The sequence below is a fragment of the Panthera pardus genome, unplaced genomic scaffold, assembly GCF_024362965.1.
Source record: "Panthera pardus isolate Hobbes unplaced genomic scaffold, ASM2436296v1 HiC_scaffold_6, whole genome shotgun sequence".
Classification (NCBI taxonomy): domain Eukaryota; kingdom Metazoa; phylum Chordata; class Mammalia; order Carnivora; family Felidae; genus Panthera; species Panthera pardus.
Genome location: NW_026526991.1, coordinates 106,350,090 through 106,374,352, shown reverse-complemented (window position 1 = coordinate 106,374,352; position 24,263 = coordinate 106,350,090). Strand labels below are relative to the sequence as shown.

Genomic DNA, 24,263 nt, shown 5'->3' with positions numbered 1-24,263 from the left:
GGTTTGTGGGGAATGCAACTCAAATGGGAATGTCTTCTGGGCACCAGCACTACACTGGCTAGGGCCATTCTGCCACCACAGAGAGCCCTGGCTCCAGCAAGGAAGAGCCCATGGTGGTATTCCACACTCTGCACATTTAATGCTTCCTAGAAGCTGGGAAAACACCACAGGCTGGTAGGCATCTGGACCCAGCTTATTGGAGGAGAGATGGAGCCTGAGAGGCTGGCAGCTGGGAGAACTCAGTTCCTTTTCTCCCTTCTCTCTTAGTCTGTTAGGGCTGCTTTAACAGAACACCATAGGCTGGGCTGCTTATAAATGCAAAAATTTATTTCTCACAGTTCTAGAGGTTGGCAAGTCCAAGATCAAGGAGCTGGCAGATTGGATGTCTGGTGAGAGCATGCTTCCTGGTTCACAAACCATCTCGCTGTGCCCTCACGTGGCAGAAGGGAGGAAGTCTGGGGCTCCATCCACGTGACCTCATCACCTGTCCCTCCACAACCGTCACACTGGGGATTAGGTGTCAATGTAAGTATTCTGGAGGTGCACAGACACCTTATCTGGTCCTGCTGTCAGGCTGTGTACGGGCCACACTCTGTCTGGGACTTAGGCCTGATGCCCCTGCCACTATGAGGTGAAATCGCACCACTGGAAAGGACTCTACAGCTAGGAACTCTTGACCCATAGTAACATGGAACTCAAAGTAACTACCCAGAATTCTAACCAGAGTTAACACATTTATTCATTCTTTTATTGATAATCTCCCTTTTGTGCACACATATGCATGGGTGTGGCATACACACAGGTAACCTGAGATACTTGGTTTCCCATTATGTGCCAGAATCCTCACCCCTTCACTGCAGCTTAGAGCTGTGTCTCCATTCCAGGGGCAGATGGCATCCCATTGTGCTTGCCAGGACCCCAGAGGGACAAAGCCTTCAGTTTCTCCAAAGGAAGCACTTTCAGGAACCACTTCTTCAAACACTGGGCCTTAGCATCTCTCCTCTTTGAACCAACTCAGACTTTTAAAGACAGAGTGGTACACTTCCCTCTCTCCTCAAAGAGGCCTGCTTCTGCCAGCCCTCTAACTCCTGCCCTGCCCCCCTCTGCCCACCCTGATGTGAGGTCCGTATATCATACTCAGTCTTGGGCGCCCAGCTCTGGTGCTTCCTGTGCTCACGGGGGGCAAGAGGTGTGCGGATGGGGGGCTGCTGCCCAGGGGCCCGCCCATGCAGTCCCTAAAGACCCTGTCTTTGACTGAGTGCCAAAACAGGGGCTCAGGATTTCAGACTTTTCTCCCCATTGAATGCTGTTAGGTTTCACACCACACATTTCCATCCTGTCTCTTTCCAAAACTGAGCTGAGGTGGCTTTCAGGTATGTTTGGCCTCAGCCTCCTTCTCTGCAGAGCAGCAGCTCCCCATATCAAAGGAATCCCAGGCCACAGGGCTGATGTCCCAAACCCCAGCCTGGCCCACATGCCTTCTCCAACTGGGGCTCTAGCTGCCTCTCCACCACCTCTCTTACTGCTCCAGCCCTCACCCCACCTGCTGCCTTCTGCAACCACAGTGTCTTGGCCCAGGTTTCCCTTCTTTGTATTTTCATAGCCCTGGGCAGACCTCTACTATGGCCTTACTTCGCTCATGACCATCCTGTTTGCTAATCTGTTGCTCTCACTAGATGTTAAGCCCCTCCGTGGCCGGGGCCAATATCTCCTGCAATTTACCTTTGTATCTCAGATGCCTGGCACATAAGAGGTGCAAAATAAATGTTGAATGAATGAAAGAATTAACGAATGAATGAATGGTGGAGACTCAAGGACACTTTGTCACTAGCTCCTGGGAATGGGCTGTGGATTCTTGTGGGGAAGAAACATCATGACCAGAGGGTCAGAGAAAGAAAATTAAGGGGGATGCCCAGGGATCAAGAGGTTAACACTTCAAAGGCAAACATTTCACACACGGACATATGTATACATACAGACACTCATGTGCACACTTGTGTACATACATGCACCCTTCTCCCAACACTCGGGGTCTAAGGAGGCCCTATGGCATCTCAGGCTCCACACCGTCCCAACCAGAGTTCTTCTGAAGCTCTTGGAAGAAAAGTTGCCGCTGGAGGCTTCTCAGGCTCTCTACGTCCTCAGGCGAGAGCTGCTTGGCCGACCTCCCCAGGTCCTGCTTTTCTCCCTCCTCCTCCATTTCCAGGAGTCCTTCAGGGGGCTGCGGGGAGCTCCTGGAGATGTAGCCCTGGTCGGACTGCACTGACTGTCGCTGCCCATCCTCACAGGGAGCGTACAGGTCTTTGAGGGCTGCTGCGGCGCTCTCCCAGCCCTCCTGGTCCTGGCAGCCCAGACTCTGTTGGAAGAGTGAGAACATCAGGCCTTCGAGCTGTTCCCTCACGTCTTCCGGGAGGTGGTTGGGCGATGCCCTAGGCGTGCTGCAGAGGGGCAGGTCCTCTGAGTCCACGGGGAAGAGGATGCTGTTCCGCCGAGGGCCGTGGCCCTCCAACAGCGGCCAGGCCTCATCTCCCTCTACCACGGCCAAGCGGCTGGCTGTGCTGCTCCCGGTGGCTTGAGGGACAGGCTGCACTGCCTGAATTGGAGGCGCCTCCTCCACAGGGAGCACCTCTGTCTGGAGCGTCAGGGCTGCCGGCTCTCCCTGGGGCTGAACTTGAGGTTCCAGCCGGGACATTCCCCTTCCTTCCTCACAGACGCGCAGATTGAGCACCAGGCAGCCCTCGGAGGCAGGTTCCTGCACCAGGGGCTTTTGCTTGATGATCCCTCCTCCCGGTGGCAGCAGCGGCTCTTCAAACACCTCTTCATCCAGGGATGGGAGGTCCTGGTCCTCTGCGGAGCAAAGGTTCTCGCGCTCGAACCAGTCAGGGCACTGAGCCTGCCACTCCCGGAACCTCTCCACGGCCTCCTTCAGCAGCCAGCCACTGGGGCTCCGCAGGTAGTTCTCACCCGTGAGCTCCCCAACGCGGTGCATCCGGCCGGGTTCAAACATCTCCAGGTCCTGGATTCGGAAGTAAACTTCCTCAAATTTGTCCATGAGTGGGTACCTGGGAGTGATGTTGAAGAGGTCAGGAATATCACTCTCACTGCTGATGTCACGGAAGTAGCAGACAATGTAGGTGCCGAAGCAGGCTGGCTTCTTAAAGTCTGGCAGGATCATGTTCATGGCCGCTGTGAAGAGGTCACCCCCGGGCTTCCAGCAGTCACACCGAAGCTGGACAGCAGGCTCCTCCCAGCCGAGGATGGCCTGCCACTTGGCGCGGGTGCCTCGGGAGCACAGGATGATGATCTTGGAGTTGGTCTCTACCATTTCCTGCTTCTGGCGGCCCACCCAGGTCATGATCCCCACCTCTGAGATGACCTGCTCCTGCAGCAGGTCAAGGGCCACTTCGGTGCCACAGACGGTGAGCAGGAACTGGGCGAACTTTAGGACCACATCCACGTAGAGGGGGTGGTCAGCTGAGTAGACGATCCAGACCTTCCTGGGTTTCAGGGGTGGGGGTGTCAGGCTGCTCTTGGGCAGGACATCTGAGGGAAACAAGGAAAACCAGGCCCACAGGTTCAGGTGTGCATCTGCAATGATCCTCAAACCACAGGCCAGGGGCAGAACTCCTAATGGGTCAGGCCAGGAGCACCCTAGACCAGGAAGAGATTGGTTCCCTAGCCGAGGTAATGCAACTGAGGTCTCAGAATAAGCCAATGTTACTATTTCGCCCATTTTGGCTGCCTGAAAAGAATCACAATTTGACCCCTTCTGGGACAGTGAATTTCTTAAGATTCCTATCTGACCTTTAGCCGATACTTTAAAAAGAAAAAGAGACACAAAGGCCTGCCTATGGAATACAAATATCTGTTATAGGTAGGACCTCTTTTTATAAAAGATGGCCCCTTCCCTTCCTTCTTTGTCCAAGTGATTTAAAAAATGTTATCTTAGCTTTGCTATTTGAGGTCCCCTCTGTGTGGTGGTACTAGGAAGCAGGTCCTCTTATGGGGAGGTCTCCTGAAGGAGCTCAGGAGTTAAAATGCAGAAGGCAACCCACCCATGTCTCTCAAGAGAACCCTCCATCAAGCCTTTGACAGCAAAACACACCAAACAGAGGCCACCCACACCAGGAAATACTGACCTGTACATTTGGTGTCATTCCCGTATTTTTCACGAGACCCTGAAAGAAACAAAAATACACTGGAGCAGCTCTTTTGGAAGAGAAATAGGGACCAATTCACAAGGGCACCTGATGGCATGCTGTCCCACCCCTGACACAGAGCAAATGATAAGGGAGGGCAGTTATTAGATGCTTCAGGGCCTTTGCAGGACCCCGTGCTGTGTAGAGTCGCTCAGGTGTGAATCCCAGGTCAGCCATGAACAGCTGTGAGATCTGGGAAAGTTACCCATGCCTCAGAAACTCAGTTTCTTCCTCTGTAAAATGGGTCTGTGTGGCACAGATTAAATGAGACTGTATATGTGAAGTGTCTGGCACACTGAACATAGTCAGCAGGGGTCACAAGCACTTGGCAGCACTGACCCAGCAGGGACTCTCAGAGCGGTGACTGGGAGTTCCACCCACGTCCCTCATTGTAGCCCTGGTTCCTCTCCTCTCCACAGCTGGGCTGCTTCTGAGAAACACCCCACTGCAGGGAAAGCCTCTTCCTCAGAAGTGTCCTTGCCAGAGGCTTACAACACATCTCCAGAAGTAGCCCCCACCAGGCCGGTTTACAACATTTCCTCCTAGTATTTTTGAGGTGAGGAAGAGAAACAACATTCTTAAGCAACTGTTCCCCCCGAGCTACAAAGAGGGAAGCTGTGGTGCAGGAGTCGGCTCCCCAGTGACATGGCAGGGTGAACGGAACCCCCGACGGCCAAGGAAGACATGCAGAACCTTCATTTCAATCCCCACCTTTTGGGCCCTTTCCCAGAACTACCAAAAGATAGTCAAATGAGTGAACTTTCCTTCATGTCTTCTTCTTCATGTGTTCTTTCGTGTCAGTGTGGCGTGGGGCACTTCAGTAAAAGGTCAGAAGTGCAACAACAGAAATGAAGCAAAAGCCTCTCTGGCGTCTGCAGGGAGCTTTACAGTTTATAAAGTGTTCGCAGAGATGTTAACTTATTTGACCCTCCCAATAATCCTGTGGAGAAGAGCTCTCTCAGTGGGTCTTCCAGTGCCTGGTCTGGCGTTCTTCCCATCACACAATAAATAATAATTAATAAAACCTACTCCTGACGAGACTTGAATGTGTGGAAACAGCTCCCAGACTACTGAAGGAAGGGCCCGGGCCCAAGGCGGAGGGGGCAGGGAAAGGCTGAGCCCCTAGGCTAAAGGCCCTTGTTCTCTCCTGCTCAGAACTTGGCCAGATCATTCAATCCTCACACACCCCTGAGGGGGAGGTGTTATCCCATTTTACAGAAGAGAAGATCAAATCTAGGGTTTGTTAAGCAATTTGCCTATGCCTGCAAAGCAGGGAGGCAGAGCTGGGACCCACACCTGTACGTTCTGGGTCTACCCGGAGCCTTCTTTTCACACCATGCTGCCCCTTCACCATTCTCCCTGACCTAGTTTGTACAAGTCTGGGGGCTGCAGGATGGAGTCATTCAGGTTCTCCCACCTGCCTGGCTGATCATGTCTGATGCAGGGAAATTCTACCCTAGCTCCTTCCATTCAGTGTGTTTTAATGGTATTAATTTTAGTAGCAATAAATATAATTATGGCTAACATATGTTGAGCAAATATGTGCCAGGCTCTATGCTAAGAATTCATATATAAACATTATTTCATGTCATCCTTATATTTGTTTTACGATGTGGGTACCTTTATAAATTCCACTTTATAAAAGAGGAACCTGAGGCTCAGAGAATTAAGTAATTTGCCCAGGTAGTAAGTGGTGGAGCTGGTATTTGAGCCCAGGGCAGCCTTCCTGCAGGCTGAGTTCTTGACAACTGAGCTTGGTGTGGCCTAAAGAGGCAAGTTCTGTTCTTCAGGCTGGGGTTGAAGGGTGCCCTCCTAGTACAGCCTTACAGAGACTGCAGCAGAAAGAAGGGGACATAGGAATAAAGAGAGGAACAGAGGGGAAAACCCCATGACCCACCCCCACAGCCCCTGCCCCTTACTGGGTAGCCTCCAGGTCATGCAGATGATCAGCAGGATGACGGAACCCACCAGCAGGATGGAGATGCCCGTGATGAACCCGTACACCCACAGGGGTATATAGTCTGTGGTAAGCAGAACAGCATGAGTGATGTAGCAGAGGGGGTCTGCTATGCCAGCCCTGAGCTCCCCCAGCCCCCGGGCCCAGCCCCTGGGCTGTCCACTCTGGCCTGCACCATGACACGGTGATGATCTCCACCCCTGGGCTGGCCTCTTGGTTCAGCCTTGTCTGCCTGGCTCCATCCAAGGCTCAGTCAGGGACGTCTCACGTGGCCCCTGGGGAATGGCCCCTGTGGACTCCTACAGCGCTACGGGAAGGAGAGTGGGGCTTACCTGCGATTGAGACTGCAGTGAGAACAAAGGGAAAACAGTATTCTTAGTTATTAGCAGTGACCACAAGAACCATCACTGCCCCCACTGAGGGCCTGGCAGTGACCTCGGCCCTGCACTAGCACTCCAAATGCCCGGTAAACTGAGTGAAAACATCCATATGGAACACCCAAGTTGTCGGTCTATTAAGAGATGACCCAACTCTCAACCGGGAGGCTAGGTTCTCCTCCAGGCCAATGCAATGTCTGCTGCTTTCTGGTCTGCATTTGGCTGTAGCCACATGCTAGGGGGTGGGTGGCTTCTGAGTGGGAGGTTGGCAGCGGTGCAGGGGGAGGGAACAGGCTGCCAAGTTTCTGGCCCTCGGGCCAGAAGCCGAAGCTCCGGTACTTCCTTGGTGTGTGATCTTGGACAAGTTACTGAACATCTCTGTGCCTCTATTTCCTCATCTATGAACCTGCGGAAGGGACCTTCTGCTTCACAGTATGAAGAGTCACAATTTGTGAGGACTGAAAGTGGACATGGTAAAACACTTCATTCAGTACATGGTCCATAACTGTAACTCTCTGACAGTAACAATTCCTGTTTTTTTCAGTCTCAAAAGTTGAAGATCAGAAAGGTTAAGTATTTTGCCCACGGCTACATAGCTAATGAAAGGCAGTCAGGAGTCCAACCCAGGAGTGTCTTTAGAGCCCCACATTGCAGGCCTGAGTAACTCTAAGTAAAATTAAACTCCACCCCCACCCTTAGAACCAGGTCAGGGTTCAGCTCAAGGTGTTGACTTCATTCACACTCACCCCCTAAAATGCCCCAGAACAGCCATAAACTTCCTACCTGGAGGATCTGGAATTTCCGGGCAGGGTACAGTTATGGAGTGTCTGAGGCAGTCATTTAGACAGCTACTGAAGAAGGGCTGGATCTGTGAGAGCAGAGGAGAGAGGGATCCTGAGATGCTGGGGAGACTTGGGGTCCTCTACTAATGCTTTCTCGCCAGCAGGCTATTTGAGAACACACACCTGGCTGGCTGCTCCAGGACCTCCCTGTGCTGTCAGACAGATCACCCATCAGCTACAGGGGACAAAGAAGCCTGGCCAGGTGAATCTGGGAGAAAGGGCTGGGGAAGGTGGACATGATGCCTCACCAGGCAGGGAGGCCCAGTGGGGCACGGTGCCAGGTCCTCAGAGAGAACACGAGTCCCTGAGCCGCCCTCCTTTACTAGTCTGCCCTTCTAGGAGTACTACCTGTGCATGTGCTCCCACACCTGTGCACACTACACTCACTCACCTGTACTCGGTGGCGGCAGCACCAATTAGAATCTGACAGGGTGAGCGTGACATTGGACCGCTGGCGGGAGTCCTGGTACGCAGGCTGTAGGGAGAGGAGAGGACGGGTGAGAAAGTGCTGCAGGTGGCTGCTGAGAACGCTGGCATTGCTGTCCACTGTGCCCCACAGGAAGGCCACACACACAAATGCTTCTTGGGTTTCTGTTCCAGGAAAGGCTATGTTTCCCTAGGGCAACTGGTTCATTGTTAATTCGTGAACACATCTAGTAACTGGAATTTCTCTTTGCTTTGGCTGCTGGCATCGTGGGGACAATCTGTGTTCCTAACCAACGGCCTGACACACATTTTCAGTAGTAACTGCACCCTGGTTCCATCTTACTTCCTCATCTTTATTTCCCCTTTGTCTTAATACCCACATTTAAAAATATTCAGATCCTTTTTGGAATAGGTGGAAAACAACAACAACAACAAAAAGAACAGAGGACACTGTGGGGAAGGAAGAACTAAAAGGACGGGGGAGGTGAGCAGGGCAGAGATCAATGACATTTCTATCAACTGCAGAATCAACTATAAGAGACAAAGGAAAGATCAACCATAGAACTGACTCTATGTCAACCACGTATCAGAAGGAAAGAAAAAAAACAGATGCGCAGGATTGGGGTTGACTAAGCATGGTACTGAGCGCTGGGCTTCTGGCAAAGGTTCTGTCCTGACAGTGGAGGGAGACTTGAGGCTGAGGGAGGCAGCATGGTACTACACTGGAGGGGTCAGGACAGTGGCAACATTACCTCGGGCACCATCAGTGTGTGCTGGAAGCAGCTGTGGTTCTCCGTGTGTGGAAAACTGGTCAGCAGGATCTGGTAATGGGTAGATTCATTCCACAGGGTGAAGCTCACCCACAGCTGGCGGGCCTCCAGGGTCTCCACGGTGATGTTGGGGTCCCACAGGCTGCCTGCTCAGGGCGCAGACACAGGCTGGGAGTGAGGGGAGGGCATGCGTGCGTGTGTATGCTCCTGGGCAAAGCTCCCCCAGCAAGACTGCCAGCTGTGGTTACCTGAGCCCACGCATGGTGTGATCATCTTCATCCTGGGGTCTTCGCAGCCTGTCAACCCAGAAAAAGGTGAAACAACTAAGCCTCTGCCTTAGAAAGTTTGCTCTTCCAGACACCCGACACCAGGGATAACAACCTGTTTCCTTCTGGGGAGCCTTTAAAGATGGGCCCTTCAAAGCCAGTTCCCAGACAGCACTGCTGCCACTAGCCAGAGGTCCCACAGAACTGGGGGCTGACCTGGTTGTCTCCTCCTTCCTCTCTCAGGGAACCTTCCAGACTCAACTGTACTCCTCCTGAGCTTGCTCTGAGTGACCCAAGAATCTCAGCCTACTCCGGATCCTCCTCCCACCTCCAGCTTTCTCTGTGGGTTGCCTCTGACTCTTGACAGGGGCAGAAACATTTTGTTCCTCCACAGCAGTGTTTCTTGAACTTTCCTGTGCATCATCATGGGTAGTTTCTGATTTAGTCCGGTCTGGGGTGGGTCCTGAAAATTTGTACTTTTAACAAGCTCCCAGGTAATTTGATGCCACTGGCCCAGGGATTGCCTTGAGGACCACTGCTTCAGAAACATCTTCCTAACCTCCCTTCCCCAATGGCATTGACTGTATCATTTTCACTTTAGTTTAAGAAGACATGTGATAGGTATGAATCGCTGTAGACTGATAGTCACTGAGTCTACTGCAGGAACAAGCGAGGGGACTGGGGGGATTCACACATTTGACAAGCACTTACTGAGCACCCAATCTGTGCCAGGCACTGTTTTAGACAGTGGTGAATAAGATAGAGTCCCTGCCCTCTGGAGAGCACATTCCAGTAGAAAAGACCAATGAAAACAAACAGCATAATGTAACATCACAAATATATGGCGATAGTATGTCAGGGAGTGATGGGTAACATGAGGAAAAATAAAGCAGGGTAAGCAGATTGTGTGTGTGTGTGTGTATGTGTGTGTGTGCATGTGCCCATGTGGAGTGCTCTAGGAATGGAGAAGACTGTCATCATCCTTAACAAGCACTTCCTGATGACCTACTATATGCAAGGCACTGTGTGGTTCTGGAGATTGTGCAGACCCTGAGCAAGCCCCAGACCCTGTCCTCAAGGGGACTGGGTTTCCATATGTAGTTGGCTTTGAACAATGAGAAATGTTGTAGGTTGTGGCTGAGATTCTGGGGAGGACAGAGAAATAGATGGTGCACACACATTAAAGGTTTAGATGATAAACCCAGCAGTCTTCTTAGGCAGGATGGATTAGTGGGGGAAGAGGAGACGGTATCACACATGGGATGGTGGTGGATAAATGCAGGTAGGATGTGGGGTAAAAAGTGAAGAATCAGGTGGGGACAAGTGGGGAATGAAAAGGAAAAAGGTGCAGAGCAAGGTGACGAGAGCTGGAACCAGACTAGAAGCAGGAGTTAAAACTCTCTCAAGAGTGGCTTGTCCTTCTGACCGTTCCTGGGCAGGAGCTCCCCAACTGTGGCATCTGTTTATTCCATAGGTATCACATGCTATAATGGCAGTCACAGTCCAGCTGAGCAGGGAGGCTGATGTCTGAGCCACCTGCTGGTTTCTTCTCCAAGAGCTGAGTGGTGAAGGGAATGGCTTGGGAGGGCGCTCTTACCAGGTACGGGAAAGTTCCTGGACTGGTGGTTTGGGTCACCATCAGGGATGGGTTTGGGCAGGTGGTGAACAGTCACCTCATACTCCTGGCCAGGTTCTACCACAAAGTGGCTGAAGGTAAAATGCCACTGAAAAGAGGGAGGAAGGGGAGGTTGGAAAGGTCACATACACACTTCTCACCGAAAGAACTCCAAGCCCACCCGCCCTCAAAAGATCAGTGAAATGGGAGAAGAAAACAACCACCAAAGCAAGATCCCAAATCCGAGGGAGGCATTTCTTTGTTCTTTGTTTCCTCTGGTCTTTGCTGCCTATTTTAAAAAAGTCTGGCCCCTCATCAGTAGACTGTAGTGTCATATGCCAGAGAATCTGGGGAAAGCCAAAATAGTCCTCCTCCATTGTGAGCCCTCTCAAACTCCAGAACTACAGCGTAAGGGAGCCAGGGAGCCGAGCCAGAGGACTTGGGGCTATTGGGAGAGCTAGCACACAAGAGGCAGTTCTATGCCTTTGCCTATTTTGGGCTTTTCATATGAATGGAATCATTCAATATGTGAAAAAACAAAAAACAAAAAAACCAAGAGGCAGCTAAACACCATTTGTTAAATGACTCTTCCTCCTTAAGGGAAAACCAGGGATCTCTTGAGAATGTTCTGGAGCAGGAAAGTGCAGAGGGAGGGTTACAGATCCCCACTGAGTCTGCATCTGTAGGCACCTTTGTTGTACAGGTAATAGAAGGTGTGCAGATATTTTTTTTCTGGATGGTGCAGATGATGTGCATTGATTCCACCTCTCATTCTAACTATCCTGGTGGTGGACAGAGGTTGGTGGTGCGGGGGCGGTTTGCTTCTAACTTGATCTAGGCACGTGGTCCTCACCATCCACCTGGCAGTCAAGTTTGAGGGTCCTAATTACATACAGGAGAAGGGATCTGTCTTGGCTGCTTGTGGTTGTGGGGGATCTGCAAACAGGTACTTTTGCAGATTTCAACCAGCAGTTTGCACACTGGAGCTTGCACCAGAATCACTGGGCAGGCTTGTTCAACACCGATTGCTGGGCCCCGCCCTTACAGTTTGATTCTGGAAGTCTGGAGTGGGGCCCTAGATTCTGCATTTCTGACTGGTTCCCAGGTCATGAGGATGCCTCCAAGGACCATACTTTAAGCAAACTAAATGAGAATGAACATTTTACCATCGGGCAGTGAGCAGCCAAATAAACAGAAACTGCTGCAGAACTCACTGGCTTGTGCCCCAGCCACAGTGGTTCTCTAGGCTGGGCAAAGCTGTTTCTTCCTGGAGGCAGGCCCCAGGTTAATCCGGTTACAAAGAAAGAGAGCAGGAGGTGGGGCCGTGGAAGTCCTTCTCATTCAACTCTCTTTACAATGAACATCTAGTTACAGTTGGAAGCAAAAGCCGGGTGGGTATGTCTGGGAAGTCTTCGGAAACATGTTCTGTTCCTCACTGTCACCAGAGGAACACAATCCACTCTGGAGCCGGACACTTACCCGCTTATGATGATGCTTCAGTCTGGTCAGAAACTCAAACTTGACACACAAACGTTCATTGGTGTTCAGCTGCAGGACAGACAACTCTGCACCCTCCAGGTAGAGGATGCTGGCTGCAGGCCAGAGGGAGGAGAGGAGACAAACAGATGTAGATCAACAAACACAAACCGCGGGGTGTGGTGCTTCCCCATCTGTTATGCTTACTCACTCTTAAAAGAAAATCTGCACATTGTACCTAACCCTCCACTTCCTGTTACTTTTTGCTCGCTCTTGGGCCTGAGTTAGCCTCCTGTCTTGCTGACACTTACCTCCCAGCTGGGCAAGGACAAATGAAACTTTATACTGGGCTAGAGGCAAAGGCTGTGCAAATTTGTGGCTGGGATGTTGGCAACATGGCATGGGTGTCACACATGGCTGTCCCAATCCTTGGATAGGCTGGGGCAGGCACCAGAGGCTGGAGACTTATAAAGAGGATAACCTCCCCCAGGCCCTGGTCACAAATGTGGGGCTGGCTCTTGTTCTGTCATACAACTCTCTATCCCTGGAGAAGGTTTTTTGGGGGAAGGGTGTTGTTTTAAAAAATGCCAACTCCTAGGAGCGGCTGGCTGGCTCAGTCAGAAGAGAATGTGACTGTTGATCTTGGTTGGGGTTGTGAGTTTGAGCCCCATGTTGGGTAGAGCAGAGATTACAAAAAAAAAAAAAAAAAAAAAGCCAGCCCCTAAATTAAGAGGAAAAGCAGGCTGGCAAATGTGTTACCATTTTCCAATAAATATTTGGTACTGCAGTCAGAGAATTAACCATTTGACTTCCTTTTCCAGGGTGATAAGGATTTTAGGCTGAAGAAAGGATGGTGGGTTGAGAAGATACCATCATTGGTTAATATCTAAAATGCTGAAAAAGTATTCATGTATTGCATGAAATGATGGAGCCTTTCAGCATGAAATCTGGGCCCTCATGTCTGAGCACAGGACTGGGAACCCAATTCTGAGTCTGGTGGGAGAGCTGTATGGTCTAGTCTGTGGATTCACCTGGAAGTAGGTAGAATCTCCCAGGCAGAATCTGACATGCCCACTCACCATCTGTCTGCAGGGTCCATCTGATGCCAGCTACAGGCAGTAGGTCTCCATGCTGGGTCTGGACAAAGTCCAGGTGGACCTGGACATCCTTTGGGGATGAAGGGGTCAGATTTCGAAGGTGGATCCAGCTGTCATCCAGGCAGGTACCTGGAGCCAGAAAAAGCAAAAATTAGAGACCTCCATGTTCTGCAAGAACCTGAAGAAACTGCAAAAGAATGAGGCATGCAGGCAAGATGCGCCAGCAGTGGCTCCAAAGAGCTAGATCTTAAACGCTCAGGGGCCTGCGACCCTCCGCTGGGTTCTTGGCTTCACCACACTGCCCCCACCCCTTTCCAGCTTGTCTGGGTCGCTGCAAATCTCTGAAGTCTAAAGGGCATGTTAAGAGAGAAGACAAAGCATGAAACTTGGTTTTGAGATAAAGCAGTGAAATGAGAGCACAGGAAGGATGGGGTAGTGATAAAAGTTGATTCATTTTATATGCCAGGGGTCTCTAATTAGCACAGACACTGGAAGTATGTGCCTCCTTCTTGAAATAAAACACAAAACAGGACCAACACCACAGATGTCTCTCGCCTGACAGTGACAAGCTCTGGCAAATCAAATCGTATTATAGATACACCAGGGCAGCACCCCAGATAATATTTTCAAAACCCAAATGACAATTCTGATTCTCACTTTTGGACTTTTGCATAATGGATATTCTTGACAGGAAGCACAGGTACACACATCCTGGATTCCCAAGGGCACCTCCTGCTGAGGGCTGTAACCCTTATCCCAAAACAAAGTGGACTGGCAGCACTCTTGTCGGAGATCAGCATGGGGTTAGCATTTTATTAACAAGGCAATGACAAGACGAACAAAAACAGATGACTTACTATTCTTGACTACGCAGTTTAGCCCCTGTGGAAAAAAAGAAGGAGGTAATTACAGCTGTGAAAGAATGGTAGTTCACCAGCCAGGCTCCCCATGCTTCCCTTGGCTCCTTCTCATGGATAAAATGTACACAGCCCCCCACTCCCACTTCAGGTCGCTCTTGGGGCAGGGAACCATATTCTCCTCACACTTCTCTTATCCTGCCCTCCTATCCTTGGATAGGAGAAACAGGATGGCAGTGGGTACAGTGGCTGGCAAAACAGAAAGGGCATTTTTTGAGTAACTGGTAACAGCCAGGAACTTCCCAATTTTAAAAGACACTGGGAGGATTCTCTTGGGGCACCCTGCTGAAAAGGCCTCTAAATACCCAGCAACTTCCCATCTCCCATCTGGATAACAGTGCTGTAAGAGGAAGGAACAGAAACTATATCCCTCGTTACAGGATCAGTTATGGAAAATTCACCAAGTCTCTACAAGCTCCTTTAGGTGCCAGATCCTGTTCTGGGTGACTTAGATATATTATTTCACTAACCCTCGTACACATATGATTAAGTATTGCCCTCTGCCCTGTTTTATAGATCAGAAGACCTAAGTACAGATATTACCTTATGTCGCTTCCCACTTGGCAATCTGTGTTAACTCTCTAACCCAGAGGAGCTCTGGGGAGCCGGATTTAGAAGCCCCAATTACAAACAATCAGAGATGTGATTACTGGGCTTGAGTTTGGCCAGCTGACTCTACTTTGGAAGACACACACACATCCCTGGAGCTCAGCCACCTTCCCACCACTTACCAGCTAAGTGACTTTAGGCAAGATATCAAACATTGCCAGGCCTTGATTTCTTCAACTGTAAAATCAGAATACCCATAACACTAACTTCACAGCATTGTTGAAAATCAAATGACACAAATATAAAGATCATGGGGCAGGGGGTGGGCTGGTGGTGATGGTGGTGTAGGTTTAAGGAAGCCACTTACTTTCCACTTCTAATATATCTCTATTACAAAAAATTTCAAACAGCAGAAATGTATTTGTGTATTAATGATGCAATTAAATAAAGTAATACAGTGCTCCTGGACTGTTAAACAGGCAGCTTACTAGAAGCCCTAAGAAAATCGTTATGAGGAATTTTGTTGGCTGTAGTGCCCAGCGAACTATGTCATTGCCTGCTAAATGAGACAATATTTGTCCAGTGTTGGGCACATAATAGTTGCTCTTTAATTACTGGCTGCCCTTCCTTGGAGCTTGGCATATAGTAAGCACTCAAAAAATGGAAGCTATTATTATTATTACAGTGATCTCCATGTATTCGGATTTGGCAGTGGAGCAAAGGAAGAACACAGGCGCAGGTGTTTCTAGTTATCTAAACTGGCAAAATGGACCAATCATGGCTTGTGAGACAGAAAGTTGGATGTCGAAGCAGATCAGAAATACGATTTTCGATTTTCGGGACAACACCGAGATTTGGTATATGTGTGTAAATAGGGTGTTGGGGTCAGCACCCACCTTTTTCTGTAAAGGGAGCAGAGACCTCCTAGGTGGCTCAGTCAGTTAAGCATTGGACTCTTGATTTTGGCTCAGGTTAGGATCTCATGGGTTCCTGAGTCTGAGCGCTGCATCAGGCTCTATGCAGAGCCTGCCTGGGATTCTCTCTCTCTCTGCCCACCTCCCCCTACCCGGCCCCTGCTTGTGCTGGCACATGCACTATCTCTCTCTCTCAAAATAAACTTAAAAAAAAAAAAAAAAAAAAAAAAAAAAGCAGAGAGACAGGGCTAAAGATGGGAGGGGTAAGATACTGTGCCACCAGGGTTCACTCATAAAGTGGATACAGGGATGATATACTTGAGCATGCTCCAGGATTGACTTCAAGCACACCATTTCATCCATACCTGGGCATCTGGGACACCAGTTCATGAGCCCATGGGGTCCAGATTTTCTGTAGCCTGTCCACCTCCTGGTGATGAATTATCATTACCCAGGGCCATCAAAACCCTGCTAGGCTCTCCTCACATATTCAACAAAATCTACTAGCTGTCTGCTCACTCTAGTGTCACTCTGTTTCCTGGCTGGTGAGGAGATTACCTCCCAAGCACAAGCTCATTTCTCCGTCCACCGGAAACTCCTAGGACCAGGGTATAGCTGAAATCAAGAGTCAGATGCTTAACTGACTGAGCCACCCAGGTGCCCCTAATTTATCAAGTTTTAGAATTATCTTTGTGCTATCTTTAAAAATTGGGTAACTTACCCTTTTGTTCTGTGGTATTGAATGCCCATCAATAGGGAATGGCTGAATAATGTGAGATCTAGTTTAAATCTCACTATCCATCAAGACAAATGGTTGGATAGACTGCTCTCCACTATGGAATATTATGTAAATACTAAAGAGAATTAGTTACATAGAAATCTACTGACCTGGAGTGATGGCTAAGATGTGTTGATGAGTGAGAAGAATAAGTTGCAAAGAACTTTTTATCATATGACCCAATTTTCTATAGAAACAAGTGATGAAAAAACCCTTCCCATATATTTACATGTGTTTGAATATGATTGTATGAGCATATGAAAATATGTGGACAGATATATAGCAGGCCGTTAACACATTGGCTACCGTAAAGGGATGGAAGCAGAAGAGATGGAGAGAGGGAAGATAAAGGGGAAAAGATTTAAACAGAAGAAAAAAATGTGCATATAAGTGAAATATAGAAAATAGAAATATAGAAAAATAAATTCCATTAGAGGTTGTGGCATGTTGATCATGTACATATATCTTTTCCCCTTCCCCGAACCATATGAAAATTCTAGGAAAGGGAAAATTTTATAAATTTTCAAGGACAAAGAGGAAACACCAGTGGACAAAAGAGGTGAATACATTTTTAAAAGCCAAAGAGGAAGGAGGAGTAGACAACTGGCTCAGGCCAAGTGGAGGAACTTGCATCTGAGTTCCTTGCTGCAGAAGGGAATGAGACAAGAAAGAAGCCAATGGCTCATCAGAATCTTTTAAAGAACCAGGTCTTAAAGGTATCAGGTATCTGGAGAGGTAGTATAAACAAAGGAACTGAAGGGGGTGTGGTAAAGTGGTAAAGGTCTACATAGAGAATGTTGGGAACTTCAGCCTCTTTTTCCCTGCTCTGATTTCAGAATGCTGGCAGCCAACCCCTGGGAAAGGACCTCCAGATGCTGACATTAAAGAGTCCACTGATAGACAGGGCAAGTTCATCATTAGCCTGACCCACTATATTAAAGTCTGATGACCAATAAGCCCTATCTACACAGAGTATGTAATCAGCTTTTTAGGACCTCATTCTTTAAAAAAAAAATTTTTAATTAAGTTTTTCATTTTAATTCCAGTATAGTTAACATACAGTGTTATATTAGTTTCAGATGTACAATATCATGACTCAACACTTCCATACGTTACTCAGTGCTCATCATGATTAGGACCTCATTCTTAAAATATTCTCAGACAGCCAAAGAGTATCAGATACTTAAGAAGGGTTTCCTGTATGAGAAATAGATCAAAACATACACATTAAAAAAAATACTCTTGAAGGGAATAAGACAATGGTAGGAACAGAATAAAATTAAAACTAACAAAATTATAATACCTTCAAAGAGATAAGAGAGGACATGGACAAGGACTGGATACTGTGGTAAAATGAGCAAGTTGGGAATAAAAATGAACCTTGGAAATAAAAAACTCCATAGAAGAGTTGGGCTACAAAATTCAGGAAATTTCTCTGAAAGTAGAATAAGCACAATCAGAAATCAGAGAAAATATGTGAATATTTAGGAATCAATTCAGGAAATCAAAGTATGATTAACTGGATTTCCCAAAGACTGTTATACTGGAAACAGAGGGGAAAAAATTAAAAAGCAAAAAAATCCACTCCAGAACTAAAGGATACATATTTCCAAATTAAAAACATTCATTGAATGGCCTGAAAAAAAGACCCAGACCGAGGCCCCACTTCATGAAACTTTTGGAATAGCAGGAATAAAAAAGAAGATCCTAAGTGTTTCCAGAGGGGGGAAAAATAGGTACCATACAGTCAGGAAGGCATTGGCTTTCTTAGCATCTGTACTGTTTGCCAGAAGGCAACAAATCAATGCCTTCAAAATTCTAAGGGAAAATTATCTTTAATCCATGATTTTTATACCCAGCCAAATTAATCAAAAAAGTGTGAGGGCATATATGTGTATATATTTCCCTCATATCCTTATGCATTTTCTTAGGAAACTGCAGGAGGATATGTTCCAGCAAAATGAGGTAGTTAAGCTCTGAGAAGGAAATCATAGGGTCCAGGACATGGGAACTGTAAACAGGACAGATTATCTAGTATGATAGTTGTGCCGTGGTGCAAGTCCAGGTCCAAGCTGGAGAATGTGGGGTTCCAGGAGGGAGTTCTTTGGGGGATGAGGAAATGAAATTGATGGGATATCTGATGTTTGGGGAAAACAGTGTATGACAAATCCAACAGAAAAAACTAGTTATATGGAAAATTATGGAAGATAAAGAATTAAAAGAAATATCATCTCACAGAGGAAAAGAAATTACACCAGGAAATAAATATAATCAAAGGGCACCTATTTGCCTCAGCAGTGAATATTACTTACTTGGTATAAACCCCATGGATTTCATTGAGATTGTGATGTAACTACAATGGGGATGCTGGGAGAAGCAGTGGGAGCAGAAGTATAAGAAATTTAAATTTTTATCTGTTATGAGTCAATAGGTAATATCTAAAATTGACAAGTCAAGAAAAAACAGTGTAAGTACATTTAGAAATGTGGAGGCAAATGCCAGAGGAAAAAAAACACTAGGGGTACCTGGGGGGCTCAGTCAGCTGAACATCCAACTCTTCATTTCGACTTGGGTCATGATCTCATGACCCTGGGATCAAGCCCCACGTAAGGTTCTGTGCTAGCATGGAGTTTGCTTAAGATTTTCTCTCTCTCCCTCTGCCCCTCCCCTGCCCGTGCTTGTGTGCTCCCACAAGTGCATACATGCACTCTCTCTCTCTCTCTAAAATAAAAACAAAACAAAACAAAAAACTAAAAGAAGTATATGTGATCATCTCTGGAAAACAGTTTTAGGAAGTGCTGAGGGCTGGGACAGAGATCTGATGTTTTTGGTTTTAAAGGTCTTAGTATAATTTTAAAAGGATCACCATGATATTATACATGCTGCCAAATCAAGCATAGGATTACTACATATTACCTCGATAAGAATTAATTAAAAGACAGACTTTTATTCAGGACATTACTCCAAACAAAAGAAGGGATTAAAAGTGAGATAAACGGATGAAAACATTAATTTGTTTAGGGGAAGGAATAGCAGACTTTTTCCTTTTAATTTCCATGTAGAATTTCCTTTAGTGTGATGTCTTAAATGATGTAAAAAATGCATTCAGGCTCTTCTCTAAATGCTACTGAGACAGATCTTGTTGTATTCTCCTCCAACAAATCATCCCAAATTTCTTTACTTCAAATGCCCACTTTAAAAAAGATAGTTGGATCAGAATATTATTTATGAGCTACTTGCTTGTGAATGGCATTATGTTAGCCCTCCTGCAGAAATCTGAGAGAGAATGTTGGTGAGGAAGATGGCACTGGTAGCAGCTAACATTTACTGAGTTCTTCTTTTGTGCCAGGCATCATGCTAAGCACTTTATACACATATTTCATTTAATCTTTATAATAGTCCTATGAAGTAAGTACCGTTATCCCATTTAAAAAAATGTTTATTTATTTATTTATTTTTGAGAGAGAGAGAGAGAGAGGCAGACAGAGAATCCCAAGCTGTCAGCACAGAGCCTGATGAAGGGCTTGAACTCACTAACTATAAGATCATGACCTGAGCGGAAACCAAAAGTTGGATGCTTAACTGCTTAACCAACTGAGCCACCCAGGCTCAGTCCCATTTTTACTGATGAAAAAACTGAGGCACAGAGAGGTCAGCTAAGTGGCCCAAGATCCCATAGAGCTAACACTCAAACCCATGTAGTTTTGCTCCAGAATCCTTGCTCATTTTTTTTTAAAGTTTATTTATTTTGAGAGACACTGAGACAGCACGAGTTGGGGAGGGGCAGAAAGAGGGAGACAGAGAATCCCAAGCAGTCTCCACACTCAGCGCGGAGCCTGATGCAGGGCTTGAACCCACGAAACTGTGAAATCACGACCTGAGCAGGAACCAAGAGTCAGACATTTAACTGACTGAGCTACCCAGGCACCCCCAGAATCCATGCTCTTAATCACTGCTATACTGTCTAAATTGAAAAAAAAAAAAGGGACACCTACAACAGGTAAGCCAGTATTCTCTATCCATAGTGGTAAAGATTAAAAGGAAGAAATTTATTTCACTGTGTTTAACTGTGTGCATGTAGTGAACATTACCAAGTGCCTGGTAAAGAAAAGTGGGCTCTGAAGCCACATATTGCTCTGATTCTCAGTACAGCACTCACTAGCTGTGTGGCCTTTGGCCACTAGCATGTAATCACGCAGCCTGGCAGGTTATTGTGAGTGTGGAATGAAGCTAGCATGTTAGCCCCAGGCAGGGTGCCTGCCACAAAGCTACAGTTGAATGTTAGTGCCCTTGTACCTTCCAAAGCCACAGCCCATTGTAGTCTGTTGCTTTCACTCACTCACTCACTCACATATTATCACATGACCCTGTGAGGGGAGGATCTTTTATAGGCAAGAACATTGGTCCACAGCAGTGGAGTGGACCCAGGGCTACAGAGTGGGTGAGCAGGGAAGCTTGACCCAGAGACCATATACTCTGACCTGGTGTGTCCTCTTCCCTGCACGGTACTGCCATGTGCTTTTGGCTGCTGGCTGCTATGTGATATCACAGTACCGAGATGGAAGTCTCGCCGTGAGCAGTCAAAGCGAGGAGCTGGGTATGATGGTCAAGGAACCTGTTAACTGTGCTGGTTCCACTGCCAGCAGTGACCCTGACTGCTGGAATGCTTATACCATGTAAAAAACATCCACAGAACACAACTTTTTACGCCAGGAGTGGCCTGGCAACCAGAAGATAAGGGTTAAATCTAACAGTTTTTCTACCACAAGTCAAAACCACAAAGTGCTCAGGAAAAAAAAAAAAAAAAAAAAGAATTTGTAACACAACATACATCCTGTCTCTAAAATCGTGTGTTAACACTCATACTGACCAAATCCAAGTCACTGTCTTTTCTTGAGGGCTTTCCTCTTGGCTAGCAGTCATGGCAAACCTGCGAGAAAGCCCAGGCAGGGGGAAGGGCCAACCAGCAGGCTGCCCAGGGAAATGCAATTACTTATGGTTTCTCCAGTATTGATTTTTGTGGGGAACTCAGAGTCATCTGGGTTTTGAGGTGCTAAATCCAGGAAGCCAGAAATAGTGCTATGCTTGGTGTCAGTTTACCCTTGCTTTTCCCGCAGAGCTAACCATTCATTCATTCATTCATTCATTCATTCAACTTTAATTCCACAAATATTTATCAAGCCCCCACGTCCTGTGCTTGCAGCACAGAACAGGTATGTAGAAGGCTCTACTCTGTCTTGGGAGAGGGTCACTGAGCGAGAACTCCAACCAGGCTTTGGATAGACATTTGTATTCTGGAAAGTGGTACACACTTTGTGATGGTTCATCCAGGTCTTTCATTATGGAAGTGAAGAAACCCAGGTGCAGGCCACCTACGTTCCCTAAGCTTGCAGAGATTCTAAAAGTGAAATCAGGATGTAAATTTAGGTGCTCTGAAGCCAAGTTTTTGTGGTGTCCCCTACCCTCACTATATTGCATTGTATCCACAAACACCAGTGGAGGCAGAGAAATCTGAAGGGTGTTGTTTCTTTCTTTTTAAAGAGACTAGTCGATGAAGCAGGGAAGCTGTTTGTTCATGGAGATGAGCGGTCTGTGAGCCAAGTGTCTATGTAGAGGCAAGATGGAGGGAAGGCAGAACACAGGAGATGGCAAACAAATTTGGCCGGTAAGTATCTGTCTCCAGCCCTGCTCCTGACTTTCAATAGCTTCCCACTGAGTGATTAAAATCAAACACTTAGTCTAGCTCTTATACCAGGCTATGATGGAGTCCCTACCTCCCTTTCTAGCTTCTTCTCTCACTTTCCTGCCACATTCTCTGGTGCAATCACAGTTTATCCTGCTCACCCAAGGGCCTGGCTCAGCCTCTGTCTACCACCTGGACAGCTCCCACTACCCCTCAGGGCTGCCCTAATGTCTTATCTGCCCTGAGGAACATCCCAGCCGGAAAGAGTTTTTCTTTCCTCTGGAATTCTGTACACTCCTGGTTGCACAAGGAGCCCTTGCTACAGGCTGCCTTGCACCATAGTTAGCACCTTCAAGCCTCTTCCCCATCCTAAATGATTTGAGTCCCTGCACATTAGGGTCCCAGGGGTGTTTCCTCATAGTTTCAGTTCAGAGCAACAGTATCTTGTATTTTGCAGACACCTGGCAAACGGCCATCAGAAAATGAACACAAATTCTCTAGGTACAACAGTTCTATACCAAGTCTGTGGGAAGGATCTGCTGAGCACATGTCCCCTACTTTGCCTAAAAGCGGGACTCACAAGGACATTTCCCAACATTATTCATATAAAAAAAAATTCTTCTAAATCGTCACTCCCTCTCCACTCTCTTTTGGCAAATCCTCCATGACATTAGATAAGGAGACATATCTTTGGTTGTTTCACATCCTCTGACTCAGATACTGGGTCAGAGGTGGTGGAGGGGAGGGAGCTGAGGAAACCAGAGAGAAAGTGGAGGAAAGAGACATTTCTGAGGGGAGAAGCTGTGGAGGTGAGCAAGGTGATCTGCTGTTTGTTTTTTTCCCCTTAAGATGGTCCTCCACAGAAGGCCACTACCCGACGGGTGGGTGTGTCACTTTCCGAGGGCACATTGGGGGTACTACTTGACGGGTCCGAACTGGATGAGGGTGGCGGCGGCGGTGGTGGAGCTGGAAGGGCGATGTCTTAATCCTCTCCCCAGTCCTTAGGGCTTCTCGCCCTGGGGAGGTGTTGCCCAGCTGCCCGGAGCCAGCCGGCTGCATTCCGCACAACTGTCCCCGTCCCACCGCTCCGTCCCCTAGGCTCCCGCAGGCTGTCCGGCCTCGAGCACAGGGCTCTAGGACCGCTGGGTCCCTCCTGGGGATAGCGGGGCCGAGATCCGTTGGGGCCCCCAAGCTCCTCAGAGCCTCCCCCTAGTCAGGTTGCCGGGGGACTGGCGGGCTTCTTTGAGAGAAGCTCCCGAGGTCCGGACGGGTCTCCTGACCTCGGGTCCTGGCCCGCTCCGGCACCGCGGGGATTTGTAGGGCGCACGGCTTGGAGGCCATCGGGTCCAGTCCCCCACTCCTCCGAAGGGCTCCCCCCGCCTCCCTTTCTAACCGGCCTTGCCCAGCCTCTCCGGCCAGGCCCCGCGCCTCCCTCTCCTTCCCCGAACCGTGGGGCCCCGGCGGCGGCGGCGACGCTCCCGCCTCCCACACGGGACGCCGGGTCGGGTTGTGCAACACGCACCGCGCGAACTTCTCTCCCGCAAACTCCCTCTTCTCGGGTCCACCCCTCAACTCCCACCAATCCGAGTGTCCTCCGGAGCGCGCCCGCTCCGAGACCCCGAGCCTAGAGTTCCCGCCGGCCCGGCCTGGGGCTCCTCGTCCGCTACCACCGCCTCTGTCCCTCACCCATGTCCCAGTAACCTCGGGGCGCGTCGGGGTCTCACCTGCTGGGAGCAGACCGGCGCCGGGTAATCCAGGAGCCGCGGGGAGGCGCGAACCGGGGCCAGCCCGCTCAGGAGCAGGGACAGCAGTAGCCGCCCCAGCAGGGGCCCCGGGACGACTGGTGGTCCGCGGCGCGGAGTCCCCATGGCCCCGCACTGTCGCGGAGAGCTCGCGACCCGGCGGCTGGGGCGCTGCGAGGGACCGGCCCTGGGCTTTCCCTTCCGCCGAGAAGCTCCGAGTCGGCTCGACTTCGCCTGCTTCCGGCTTCCAACCGCCCAGGGGGCGGGCCGCCGAGGGGAGGGGCTCTGGTCCGACCAGCGCTCCGCTGGGTCCTCCTCCGGCCGTGCGTCCAGGTGCGCGCTCCTCCCCGCGCTCCCGGGGCCTGGGCTTGACTCCTGCGCGCCAGCTTCCTGCCGCCCCGCCCACCGCCTCTCCTAGCTCTCGGCTCCCGCCAGCTCGCAAATTTCATCTCCGCGCTTACCCGCCAGCGGTGGCGCCCGGCTTTAGCTCTTGCCCGCGTTGCCCGCGCCCCTGGTTAGTCTTCTCTGCGTTTTCTTCTCGGCTCCTGGACGTCAGGCCCCAGCTCGAGACTCCAAAGGAGTCCGATCGATTTCTTACTCCCTTCCCCTCTATTCCCACCCCTGGCAGCTCAGTTGTCTGGCTCTGTTCTGACTT

The 24,263-nt window shown here is 48.9% G+C and overlaps 1 protein-coding gene across 2 annotated transcripts; it reads right to left on the bottom strand.

Annotated features, from left to right (window-relative positions):
* Positions 1-306: 306 nt before the first annotated feature.
* On the bottom strand, positions 307-23,857 carry IL17RA (interleukin 17 receptor A). Of its 2 annotated transcripts, XM_019465035.2 has the most exons (13): positions 23,591-23,857; positions 13,883-13,907; positions 13,008-13,154; positions 11,932-12,044; positions 10,435-10,561; positions 8,820-8,867; positions 8,554-8,717; positions 7,767-7,850; positions 7,317-7,401; positions 6,489-6,500; positions 6,119-6,220; positions 4,140-4,178; positions 307-3,543 (listed from the first exon to the last, which is right to left on the bottom strand). In XM_019465035.2, the coding sequence occupies exons 1-13, from the start codon at positions 23,732-23,734 to the stop codon at positions 2,045-2,047; spliced, it is 2,589 nt and encodes an 862-aa protein (XP_019320580.1). In that variant the 5' UTR covers positions 23,735-23,857; the 3' UTR covers positions 307-2,044. The 2 variants fall into 2 exon arrangements, with proteins under 2 accessions (XP_019320580.1, XP_019320581.1); XM_019465036.2 differs by lacking the exon at positions 6,119-6,220.
* Positions 23,858-24,263: the final 406 nt, after the last annotated feature.